The sequence below is a fragment of the Mobula birostris genome, chromosome 9 (genome assembly GCF_030028105.1).
Source record: "Mobula birostris isolate sMobBir1 chromosome 9, sMobBir1.hap1, whole genome shotgun sequence".
Taxonomy (NCBI): Eukaryota; Metazoa; Chordata; class Chondrichthyes; order Myliobatiformes; family Myliobatidae; genus Mobula; species Mobula birostris.
In genome coordinates, this window is record NC_092378.1 from 73,367,405 (window position 1) to 73,380,384 (window position 12,980).

Consider the following 12,980-nt stretch of genomic DNA (forward strand, 5'->3'; position numbering starts at 1 on the left):
ATGCACTATTTTACATTTAACTATTTAATAGACACATATATACTTGCTGTAATTGATTTCCTTTTTTTCTATATTATCAGTATTGCATTGTACTGCTGCGGCTATGTTATAATATATCACAATACATGCCAATGCTATTAAACCTGATTCTGATTCATTTAATTCAATGGTAATTTATCCGATTCTGTTGTTTACAAAAATGTAATGGCTATCTTCCCGATGTATCTCTGGAATTCTCTATCCCGAAGAGTAGTAGAGGCCAGATTGTTAGATATACTTATGGTAAGGTGGAGATTGATGGAAAAAAAGATGAATATTTGAAAGATTGAAGAATTGAGGGTTATAGAGCACTGGAAGAGGAATTGAGTGGAGGCCATCATAGATTGAATCGTGGGGCAGGCTTGTGAAGGGCCACTGGACTACTTTTGCTCCTATTGTCTTGTGTTCTTGTATCACAGAAGCCAGTTTCCAAACAATTTGATTAATTCTATGTGGTAACAAGAGTTGGCTTGGAACACTTGATACTGTAACACTCAGATATCACATTGCAGACATGCATTCTCGGATGGACTGTGCATTAAGACAAGGCATTTCAGTACAGTTCTAATGCTGTACTGGATTGTGGAAAGTTGTTACAAACAGGTGGACATATGATCAGTCTACTCACTTTCATCAGCGAACGTGATGGAAGCCGTCATCAATGGTGCTATTAAGCAGCTCTCAACGCCCAGTTTGGGTTTTACTTAAACCAATTACTTCCAGACTGCATCACAAACTTGGACAAAAGTCTGAATTCCAGAGTTGAAAGAACAAGAGTGACTTCTCATGACATAAAATAGCATTTCATCAAATCTGATAACCTCAGTCATCAGCATCAAAGAGAAAACACTCCTGTGGTTGGAGTCATACCTCATGCAAAAGAAACAGTTATTGATTGTCATACATTAATTATTCCACCCCCAAATATGATTGCAGGAATTCTTCAAAGAGAAATGTTCAACCTAATGTATCTTCAACACCTCCAAGGGCCTCCCTTCATCTTAAAGTTAAAAGTGGGGATGTTTGCACAATTTTAAACTCCATTTGCAATTCCTCAGCCACCAGAGAATATGTCCTCGATAACATAGGCTGAATACCGCTTATTTTTTAAACTCTCATAAATGCACCCCATTATTTGTTCATTTATTTGTAGCGATATTACTTCATGTGTTATGTCTGTGAGTAAAATGTACTGTGTTGTGCATCTTGGTCCAGAGGAACATTGTTTCATTTGACCGTCTACATGTTGAATGACAATAAACTTAAATATGAAAGTGGCAAGTAACTTTCATGCAATGAACATCTCTCGCAGGGGAGAGATTAACCATCTACCTTAGACATTTAAGTTCATTACTTTAGCCAGGTTCATCAAGAACCTGCATATCACCATTGACCAGAAATGCAAATAGACCCATCACAAAAATATAGTGACCTGCAATAGTAGGTCAAAGGTCAGGTATCCTGCACTGACTGACTCGTATCGACATCCTATCTTTTTAGCCCACTTACAAGGTAGAAGTGAAGATACAATACTTTCCACTCGCCAGGGTTAGTGCAGCTCCAACAGTTCTCAAGAAGATAAAACATAATCCACATCAAAACTGCTCTATCATTACCACAGTCTCCTATGCGTATTCTCCATCGTTGCTTCACTATTGAGCACAAAACCAGGGTTAATATATTGTTGATCAAATCGTGTATATGCTCACTTGCTAGTTCAATTCATTTAAACACGGGCATTTATACTACAAAACAACAGTAGCTAGCAACAGAGGCGAGTCTGCAGATGCTGGAATCTAGAGCAACAAACAAATGCTGGAAGAACTCAGGGCGTCAGGCAGCATCTGTGGAGAGATATGAAAATTCCATACGGTCAATTCCTGTGGACTATCCGGTCTACTGTCCATATCCCTTCACAGATGCTGTCTGACTGACTCAGTTCCTCCAGCATTGTGTTTGTAAATGGCTAGCAATGCCCAATTACTGGAAACTAGCAAGCCAAACATAAAAAAAACCCTCTCCCCAATTGATACTAAATCTGTTTCTAATCCTACTGACTGGTGAAGTAGAGCTGATTGACCCTACTTCTTACAGCCTGGCGTCTCTATGACCCATTAACAGTCAGTCAGGAGAGAGCAAGGAGAAACACGGACCGCCTGCACCGCTTCCGGCCCTGACGTCATTTCCGTGTACGCGATGTCATGGTGGCGGTGCCGCGCCGGGCCTGGGTTCTCTGCGCTTCGCCATGTCGGGACTCAACAAATCGGTGGAGCTGCAGTTTCAGGTTCGGCATCAGGCTGAGGAGCTGCGCGACTTCATGCGGGAGCTGGACGGCTGGGAGAAGGACATCAAAAAGAAGGACGAGGACCTCCGGCGGCAGAGCGGCGTGGTACCGGCGGCGGACCCGGTGCGGAGTGGGAGAAAGGATCACAGCGGGTGGTGGGGGTGGGGGGGGGTCACACGATGGGTGAGAGGGCGTGACGGGGGTGGTCACACCGGGGGTGAGGTGGCGGGACCGGTCACATTGGGGGTGAGGGTGGATGGGAAGCGTTGTCACACCTGAGGGAGTGTGGAGGGTCCCGGCCAATGAGTGGGTTTTGGTGGGGACCACATGTGGAATTTGGGGATGGGCAGCAGGGGTCCCGGCACTTGAGGGTGTTTGGGGATGGGGAGGAGGGGTCTTGAATGCGTTTACAATTCTTCTTTAAAATGATGAAAATAATTTGAAGATATTTGAATCTGTCTACAATTCTGAAAGTTTCTGTTCAACTGGTGGAATATACTCTTTGACACACATATCTAGTTAACGTGAACAGTAGGTGGTGTGGCCACGGAGCAGTACCACATTACTTTCGCTAATGTCTGTGTGGGCTTTTCTTCTACATTCCAAAGATGTATTGCCAGGTTAATTAACAACAGCAGCACGGTAGTGTAGTGGTTAGCACAATGTTTTACAGTACCATCGACCCAGGTTCAATTCCCCCCACTGCCTGCACGTGCCTCAGTACATTCACAACATGGTAACGTAGTGGTTAGCACAACGTTTCACCATTGACCCAGGTTCAATTCCCCCCACTGCCTGCACAATATGGTAATGTAGTGGTTAGCACGACATTATTACAGCTTGGGGCGTTCTGGAGCTCGAAGTTCAATTCCGGCACTGTCCATTAGGAGTTTGTAAGTTCTCTTTGTGAACCGTGTGACTTTCCTCTGGGAGTTCCGATTTCTTCCTCCAATCCAACGAAGTATCGGTTGGTAGGTTAGTTGGTCATTGTAAATTATTCTGTGGTTAGGTGAGGGGTAAATTGGGGATTGCTGTGTGGTGCGGCGTGAAAGGTATGTTCTGCACTATCTCAGTAAGTAAATCAAATTGCCACTACTGCAGATGTGTGGCAGGAAAAAGGGAAAATCAGTGGTGGTTTGATGAGTATGTGAAAGAGAACTGGGAAATCAGTGTTGGAATGGGAATGATGGAAATTCTCTGAAAGCCTGCATTGATCTAATTAGAAATGAAGAAAACCTAGAGCACAACACAGGCCCTTTGGTCCTCAAAGCTATACCAAACGTGTCCTTACCTTAGGAATTATCTAGGGTTACCCATAGCCCTCTATTTTTTCTGAGCTCCATATATTGTCCAGGAGTCTCTTAAGAGACTGTATTGTACTGCCTCCACCACCGTCGCCGGCAGCCCATTCCATGCACTCACTGCTCCGTGTAGAAAAAAATTTACCCCTGACATCTCCTCTGTACCTTCTTCCAAGCACCTTAAAACTGTGCCCTCTCGTGCTAGCTATTTCAGCCCTGGGAAAAAGCCTCTGACTATCCACCCAATCAATGCCTGTCATCATCTTATACACCTCTATCAGGTCACCTCCCATCCTCCGTCGCTCCAAGGAAAAAGGCAGAGTTCACTCAACCTATTCTCAAGCGGCGTGCTCCCCAATCCAGGCAACATATTGTAAATCTTCTCTGCACCCTTTCTATAGTTTCCACATCCTTCCTGTTGTGAGGTGACCAGAACTGAGCGCAGTACTCCAAATGGGGTCTGACCAGGGTCCTATATACCTGCAATATTACCTGTTGGCTCCTAAACTCAATCCCACGATTGATGAAGGCCAATGCACCATATGCTTTCTTAACCACAGAGTCAACCTGGCTGATAAGGAAATATAGGCTGTTTTTGTTTTAGCTAAATTTTTTGTTTAAAATAAATGAATATTGAACTAGTTGTGGTCAAAGTATGATAAAGTATTTTGAATGTAATAGTATATGTAATTACTTCATTGAAAATGGTCCATTATTCTTTGGATAACTGCAGTCTTTGCCACCTATAAGAAATCAAGATTTCAAGAAAAAAACAAATAAGAAGCCTGTCTCCCAGAACAATAGGAAGAATGAAGAAAAAAAAGCAACCAGAATAAAGTCTTACGATTATAAATCTTGGGAAAAATTTGATGTGGTAAGTCTTGATTGTGTACTTGATATAATTTAGCATAATTTAAATTATTGCCTCAGATTTTCTGGCATTTTTTAAAGCTTGGTTTATTCTGTAAAGACAAAATGATATAAAATATAAATGTAATAAGTAATTTCGATCTGTCTTTAAACCAGTCTCTTTAATTCACAGTTATAGGCTTAAAAATAAAAGGCTGAATTTCTTTCCAATTCTGAACTGTTTGGACCATAAATCATCTTTTCAGCTGTTTTGGAGTTGTTATATGTTATTGAGAATAGAGGAACTAGGAACACAATTTTCATACTATAAGTGCTTCCAGAAAGGGCAATTGAATATCAAAATGATGTCTTTTTATGTTTTATTGATTTCACTAAAGCATTTGATAAAGTGCAACATGAAAAATTATTTCAAATTCTTACTAAACTAAACATTGACGGAAGGGACCAGCAACTGCTTCAAAATTTATATTGGATCGAAATGACAGCAGTAAAAATTGATGATAATATAAACAGTTGGCCTAACATTCAAAGAGAAGTTAGGGATGCGTTGCCTCATCAGATTTGTTTAATATCTATAGTGAAATGATTCTCCGAGAAATAGAAGACCTAGATGGGATAAAAATTGAAGGTGTTAACATCAGCAATATAAGACATGCAGACGATACCACTCTAATAGTAAGTGCTGCAGAAGACCTGCAAATCTTCCTAGACAAAGTAGTACAAACAAGTGCAGAATTTGGTCTAACTGTCAACTATAAAAATACCAAATGTATGGTAATATCAAAACAGCAGGATACTTCCAACTGCCAATTGTACATTGATAACCAAGAGATTGAACAAAAGACCAGCTTTAATTACCTTGGTAGCTTTATATCACAAGATGCTTAGAAGTAAAGTAGAAATAAAAAGAATTGTCATTGCCAAAACCAACTTCCAAAAAATAAAACCCATTTTTATCAACAGACAGATTTCTATGACAACAAGGCTTAGGCTACTAAAATGTTACATCTGGTCAATCTTGCTGTATGCTTCTGAAGCATGGACGATAACACCAGAAATCCAAGAAAGTTAGAAGCAACAGAAATGTGGTTTCTTAGAAGAATGATGAAAATATTATATAGAGATAGGGTAACTAATGAGACAGTACTCCAACATACAAAAAGATCTTTAATGAGATCATTAAAGTTGTGATAGTAGGGGATTTTAATTTTCCACATATTGATTGGGATTGCCATACTGTTAAAGGTCTAGATGGGTTAGAGTTTGTAAAATGTGTTCAGGAAAGTTTTCTAAATCAATATATAGAGGGACCAACTAGAGAGGATGCAATATTAGATCTATTAGGAAACGAGTTAGGACAGGTGACGGAAGTGTGTGTAGGGAACACTTTGATTCCAGTGATTATAACACCATTAGTTTCAACTTGATCATGGATAAAGGTAGATCTGGTCCTCGGGTTGAGGTTCTAAACTGGAAAAAGGCCAAATTTGAAGAAATGAGAAAGGATCTAAAAAGCATGGATTGAGACAGGTTGTTCTCTGGCAAGGATGTGATTGGTAAGTGGAGGCCTTCAAAGGAGAAATTTTGAGAGTGCAGAGTTTGTATGTTCCTGTCAGGATTAAAGGCAAAGTGAGTAAGAATACGGAACCTTGGTTCTCAAGGGATACTGGAACTCTGATAAAGAAGGAAAGAGAGATATATGACATGTATAGGAAACAGGGAGCAAATAAGGTGCTTGAGGAGCATAAAAAGTGCAAAAAAAATACTTAAGAAAGAAACCGGGAGGGCTAAAAGAAGACATGAGGTTCCTTTGGCAGTCAAGGTGAAGTATAATCGAAAGAGCTTCTACAGGTATATTAAGAGCAAAAGGATAGTAAGGGATAAAATTGGCCCTCCTGAAGATCAGGGTGGCCGGCAATGTATGGAACCAAAAGAAATGGGGGAGATCTTAAATGGGTTTTTTGCGTCTGTACTTACTGAGGAAACTGGCATGGAGTCAATGGAAATAAGGCAAACAAGTAGTGAGGTCATGGAACCTATACAGATTGAGGAGGAGGAGGTGCTTGCTATCTTGAGGCAAATCGGAGTAGATAAATCTCCAGAACCTGACAGGGTATTCCCTCGGAGCTTGAAGGAGACTAGTGTTGAAATTACAGGGACCCTGGCAGATACATTTAAAATGTCGGTATCTACGGGTGAGGTGCTGGAGGATTGGAGGATAGCTCATGTTGTTCCATTGTTTAAAAAAAGCTCTAAAAGTAATCCGGGAAATTATAGGCCGCTAAGTTTGATGTCGGTACTGGTAAATTATTGGAAAGAGTACTGAGAGATAGGATCTACAAGTATTTGGATGGACAGGGACTTATTAGGGAGAGTCAACATGGCTTTGTGCATGGTAGATCATGTTTAAACACTCTATTAGAGTTTTTCGAGGAGGTTACCAGAAAAGTGGATGAAGGGAAGGCAGTGGATTTTGTCTACATGGACTTCAGTAAGGCCTTTGACAAGGTCCCGCATGGGAGTTTAGTTAGGAAGATTCAGTTGCTAGGTATACATGGAGAGGTGGTAAATTGGATTAGACATTTGCTCAATGGAAGAAGCCAGAGAGTGGTAGTGGAGGATTGCTTCTCTGAGTGGAGGCCTGTGACTAGTGGTGTGCCACAGGGATCAGTGCTGGGTCCATTGTTATTTGTCATCTATGTCAATGATCTGGATGATCATGTGGTAAATTGGATCAGCAAATTTGCTGATGATACAAAGATTGGAGGTGTAGTAGACAGTGAGGAAGGTTTTCAAAGCTTGCAGAGGGATTTGGACCAGCTGGAAAAATGGGCTGAAAAATAGCAGATGGAGTTTAATGCAGACAAGTGTGAGGTATCGCACTTTGGAGGGACAAACCAAGGTAGAACATACAAGGTAAATGGTAGGACACTGAGGAGTGCAGTAGAACAGAGGGATCTGGGAATACAGATTCAAAATTCCCTAAAAGTGGAGTCAGAGATAGATAGAGTCCTAAAGAGAGCTTTTGGTACATTGGCCTTTATAAATCAAAGTATTGAGTATAAGAATTGGAATGTTATGTTGAGGTTGTATAAGGCACTGGTGAGGCCGAATTTGGAGTATTGTGTAGTTTTGGTCACCAAATTACAGGAAGGAAATTAATAAGCTTGAAAGAGTGCAGAGAAGGTTTACAAGGATGTTGCTGGGACTTGACAAACTGAGTTACAGAGAAGGGTTGAGTAGGTTAGGACTTTATTCCCTGGAACGTAGAAGAATGAGGGGAGATTTGATAGAGGTATATAAAATTATGATGGGTTTAGATAGAGTGAATGCAAGCAGGCTTTTTCCACTGAGGCTAGGGGAGGAAAAAAAAACAGAGGACATGGCTTAAGGGTGAGGGGGGAAAAGTTTAAAGGGAACATTGGGGGTGCTTCTTCACACAGAGAGTGGTGGGAGAGGTGTATGAAGGGACATGGTCCAGGTGCAGGTCAGTGGGACTAGGCAGAGAAATGGTTTGGCACAGCCAAGAAGGGCCGAAAGGTCTGTTTCTGTACTGTAATGTTCTTTTTTTTAAGGCATCCGTTAGTCTTCTGAGACCATGGATATGCGCCTGGAAAGTCTTCACTCTCCAGGGCACAGGCCTGGGCAAGGTTGTATGGAAGACCAGCAGTTGCCCATGCTACAAGTGTTCCCTCTCCGCAACACCGATGTTGTCTAAGGGAAGGGCAAGGGCCGATACAGCTTGGCACCGTGTCGTCGCAGAGCACTGTGATTAAGTGCCTTGCTCAAGGACACAATACACTGCCTCGGCTGGGGCTCAAACTCACGACCTTCAGGTAGCTAGTTGAATGCCTTAACCACTTGGCCATGTGTAATGTTCTATGGTTCTATTAAATGAGAGGAAACTTAAATTCCTGGGCCATGTCATCAGAAAGGGAGAAATAGAATGCATTACATTATAATGCTTTATGCCTGCGAAACGCAGAAGAGGAAGGCAAAGAAGAAAATATATGGGCAGTGTGAAAATACTAACAGATCTAAGTGTGTGAGATTTCATTGACGCTGCATGGGATCGTTTGATGTGGAAAGCCATGATTGCCCAAGCGAGTAACGCGCAAGACACATGAAGAAGAAGAATACGTTATAAAGGGTCTTCGTGGTTAACCTGCCGTTTGAGTTGGACTGAGAGTGTGAATGACTGATAAGTACCATCGGCTCTAAAAGCTCGAACTGTTATGCCTACTGTAAAATAACTACATGTCTGTAATGACCTGTTTTCCCATGCACTACCCCCATCCAATTTTCCATCTACCAGTTATAGAGCCCCAAAAGCTTAATTCCAAGAAGCTACTGAGTTCCTTTTTACAATCACATGGTGATTACTTTTTGGTATATTCATGGGTGTTGACAGCAAGTTCCTACTGAGTGGCTTGATGGTCTGTTTAGGAGGTTGTTAATCAACTAGAATGTTGGAGTCATATGTAAAACTTTGTAAGGATAGTAGGATTGTTTCTCTTAAGGATAATTGTTCATCAGATAGTTTTGTGACTTTGTGTGCCATTTGACATCTGCAATAAAAAGTACAGAAGTTGGTGGAAGCAGCTCAGTCCGTCACAGGCAAAGCCCTCCCAATCCTTAAGCACACTTACAAGGAGCACTGCCATGAAGAAGCTGCGTCCACCATCAAGGACCCCCCCCCCCCCACCCCCATCCTCTCGCTGCTACTATTTGACAGTAGGTGTTGGAGCCTTGGGTCCCACACCACCATGTTCAGGAACAGTTATTACCCTTCAACCATCAGGCTCCTGAACCAGTGTGGGTAACTTACTCAACTCATCTCTGAACTGATTGCACAGCATATGGACTCACTTTCAAGGATGCAACAACTCATAAATGAGAAAATCTGTAGATGCTGGAAATGGAAGCAATACACACAAAATGCTGGAGGAACTCAGCAGGCCAGGCAGCACCTATGGAAAAGAGTACAGAGTCACCGTTTTGGGCTGGGGCCCCTCACCAGGACTGTTGCCATTTTGGGCCAAGGCCCCTCATTGTGTTCACAGTATTATGTATTTACTATTATTATTTGTACAGTTTGTCTTTTGCACACTGGTTGTTTGTCAGCCTGTGTTTATGTATCATTTTTCATAAATTCTATTGTATTTCTTTATTTTCCTGTGTAAATGCCTAAAGGAAAATGAATGTTGTTAGTATATGTTGAGGCGAGGGCCTCCATTGGTTGGATTTGACCATGGATATTGCATCCTAGGCTACGTCTACACTACGCCGGATAATTTTGAAAACGAAGCTTTTTCTCTTTGTTTTGACCCTCCGTCCACACTAAAACGGCGTTTTCATCCCCCGAAAACGGAGATTTTCAGAAACGGTCTCCAGAGTGAATAAATCTGAAAATGCCTAATATCCGTTGTAGTGTGTATGGGGTAAACGGAGAGATTTAAAAACGCTGTCATGACAACACCACAACAATGCTTTTTCTGCTTCTGCTTGGTACTGTGCAAGCACTGCCGGACGGCTGTTATAACGCGCAGTCGGTGTGAACGGCGTGAGAGTTAAATTGTAAAGTGAGCTTTTTTGACTGTTTAAAAATGCTGTCATGACGTGCCGGAACAGATGGCCGCAGCACGGCATTTCGTTGTTTTCTTGAACGCAACCCCCCACACAACCTAACAATTTCAGAACAGACGGCAACGAGACTGAAGCCAGAAGAGTTAGAAATGTACTCACCAAATACTTGGACTCATAGCTTACTCAATAAATAAGTATACTCACTTTGCCCTGTTTTCTGTCCTTGCTTGTATGAGGGTGGTTTACCCTTTTATGCAACTACTTCTCTGGCAATAGATGTGTAACAGCCTAATGTAACATTGTATAGAAATACAAGATAGCACTGATGCAGACATGTTTTGTATATTTAACAAGGTGCTTTATTAATGCAACAGAGTTAGTCAGCTTTTCAATGATTGTCGTCGGCCGGGTTGTACTGTCCGTGAACTCCCTGTCGGGTGCCTGCATATGTTCCAGTATTTTTTTTTTGGTTGTAAGTCCTCCTGCGCGAGAGCCAAGAGCAGTTCCTTTGAAGTTTTTTTACTCTGTAACTGGACAAATGCGCACCAAGTATATCGTTTCCTCTTCCCTTGTTTTCTGTGTGTCCTGCGCATGCCCAGTAGGAGTTGATTCGCCCAAATATCCGTCTAATGTGGACAGAGATATTTTGAAAAACACTTAGTGTGGACGCCTGTCGTTTTTATTCGAAATCGGCGTTTTCAAAATTATCTGGCGTAGTGTGGACATAGCCCTAGCTGTCCAGATACGCAAGCCGGAGCAGTACAATATGGAGAGCAAGCCATTGCCCATGTCGCAAGCTCCCCTTCTCCATGCATTTGATGAACCCAAAGGAACAGCAGAGACCAATACAGTTTGGTACCAGCAGCGTCACTGCAGTTGCCAGTCAACATTGAACCCTATGTAGGACTGCTTTAGGAACTCCAGCTCCAGATTTTTCCCTCAGGGTTTACTCCCGAGGCCTTCTCCATGAGTCAGTATAGCTACAAGACAGCAGAGTTTTGAAATCAAAGTTTTCCTTCAAGGTGAATCCCATCTGCCCAAAGCGACTGGTTTTGAGGCACCTGCCTTTGCCCCTTCTCCTGTCAGTAGAAACGGTTCCACCAGGCTTAGTAGCTAAGCCACATGTGAAGGCCAGGAACTGGACTTGGTTGTCAGAGGCTATTTGAGACGCACGCCATTGGGAGTATTTAATAGGTAGTGGCAGCTTGTCCCCATTACCACCCCTGACTATAATAGCCTTGAGGACCTATATGGACTACGATAATAAGTTTAATTTGACTTTGCTCGCTGTTGGAGATTATATAGATGTTGTATTTCATCTTTTACCTTAGGATAAAGTACTGGAAGAGATGGATAAAACTGACAGCACTCCAGAGCCTGATACAGAAGAAGAAGTAGATGCAGAGAAAGCTCTTGCTGAGAAAGAAAAGGTTTGTTTCAGAGATCCCTCACTAACCAGGAATACCTAAAGAGAGTTGTGAAATTGAGTGGCACATTAGTGAACAGAATTGTAAATCAGCACAAGTTGATCTACCCATGGGCACAATACTGCTTATTCATCTTTAAAACTACTTTGCAGTTTAATGTTCACAATCTCCTACAAGCAGACAATTTATATAACAAATGATATATTAACTAAAAGTAATTTGGAGACAATCTATTGAACAATGGGGTCTGAGGGAGGACTGGCAAGAACAGTTGGCAGGAAATATGACAAGATCTGCTTGTTCATTCCCAACTTGCTCTTTTTTTGGAAGTTCTCTGAATCCCAACTTGCCCTTATCCCTTGGCAGGTCTATTTTTAGTCATGTGGTGGACAGGTTTTAAAAGTTTAGATGCTGATATGGTGCTCATTGGGATTTTTTTGCATGTTCCACTTATTTATTCTAGATAACCCATAGAACATAGAATAGTACAGCACAGTACAGACCCTTCGGCCCACAATGTTGTGCCGACCCTCAAACCCTGCTTCCCATATAAGCCCCCACCTTAAATTCCTCCTTATACCTGTCTAGTAGTCTCTTAAACTTCACTGACTCAGGCAGTGCATTCCACGCACCAGCCACACTCTGAGTAAAAAACCTTCCTCTAATATCTCCCTTGAACTTCCCACCCCTTACCTTAAAGCCATGTCCTCTTGTATTGAGCAGTGGTGCCTTGGGGAAGAGGCGCTGGCTATCCACTCTATTCCTTTTAATATCTAGTACACCTTTATCATGTGTCCTCTCATCTTCCTTCTCGCCAAAGAGTAAAGCCCTAGCTCCCTTAATCTCTGATCATCATGCATACTTTCTAAACCAGGCAGCATCCTGGTAAATCTCCTCTGTACCCTTTCCAATGCTTCCACATCCTTCCTATAGTGTGGTGACCAGAACTGGACACAGTACTCCAAATATGGCCTAACCAGAGTTTTATAGAACTGCATCATTACATCGCGACTCTTAAACTCTATCCTTCGACTTATGAAAGCTAACACCCCATAAGCTTTCTTAACTACCCTATCCACCTGTGAGGCAACTTTCAGGGATCTGTGGACATGTACCCCGAGATCCCTCTGCTCCTCCACACTACTAAGTATCCTGCCATTTACTTTGCACTCTGCCTTGGAGTTTGTCCTTCCAAACTGTACCACCTCACACTTCTCCAGGTTGAACTCCATCTGCCACTTCTCAGCCCACTTCTGCATCCTATCAATGTCTCTCTGCAATCTTCAACAATCCTCTACACTGTCTACAACACCACCAACCTTTGTGTCGTCCGCAAACTTGCCAACCCACCCTTCTACCCCCACATCCAGATCGTTAATAAAAATCACGAAAAGTAGAGGTCCCAGAACAGATCCTTGTGGGACACCACTAGTCACAACCCAGCTCGAAAAAGGGAGAGAAAGATATAACTTT

At 42.2% G+C, this 12,980-nt stretch overlaps 1 protein-coding gene across 2 annotated transcripts in view; it reads left to right on the forward strand.

The window, feature by feature from the left end:
• The first annotated feature begins 2,222 nt into the window (after positions 1–2,222).
• The window catches only part of rpap3 (RNA polymerase II associated protein 3), a 58,297-nt gene continuing 47,539 nt past the window's right edge, over positions 2,223–12,980 (forward strand). For both annotated transcript variants that reach the window (XM_072268262.1, XM_072268263.1), the window contains exons 1-3: positions 2,223–2,446; positions 4,358–4,498; positions 11,412–11,510. In XM_072268262.1, coding sequence (XP_072124363.1) covers positions 2,285–2,446; positions 4,358–4,498; positions 11,412–11,510 — 402 coding nt within the window. In that variant the 5' untranslated portion in view covers positions 2,223–2,284. The remainder of the gene's footprint in view (positions 2,447–4,357; positions 4,499–11,411; positions 11,511–12,980) is intronic.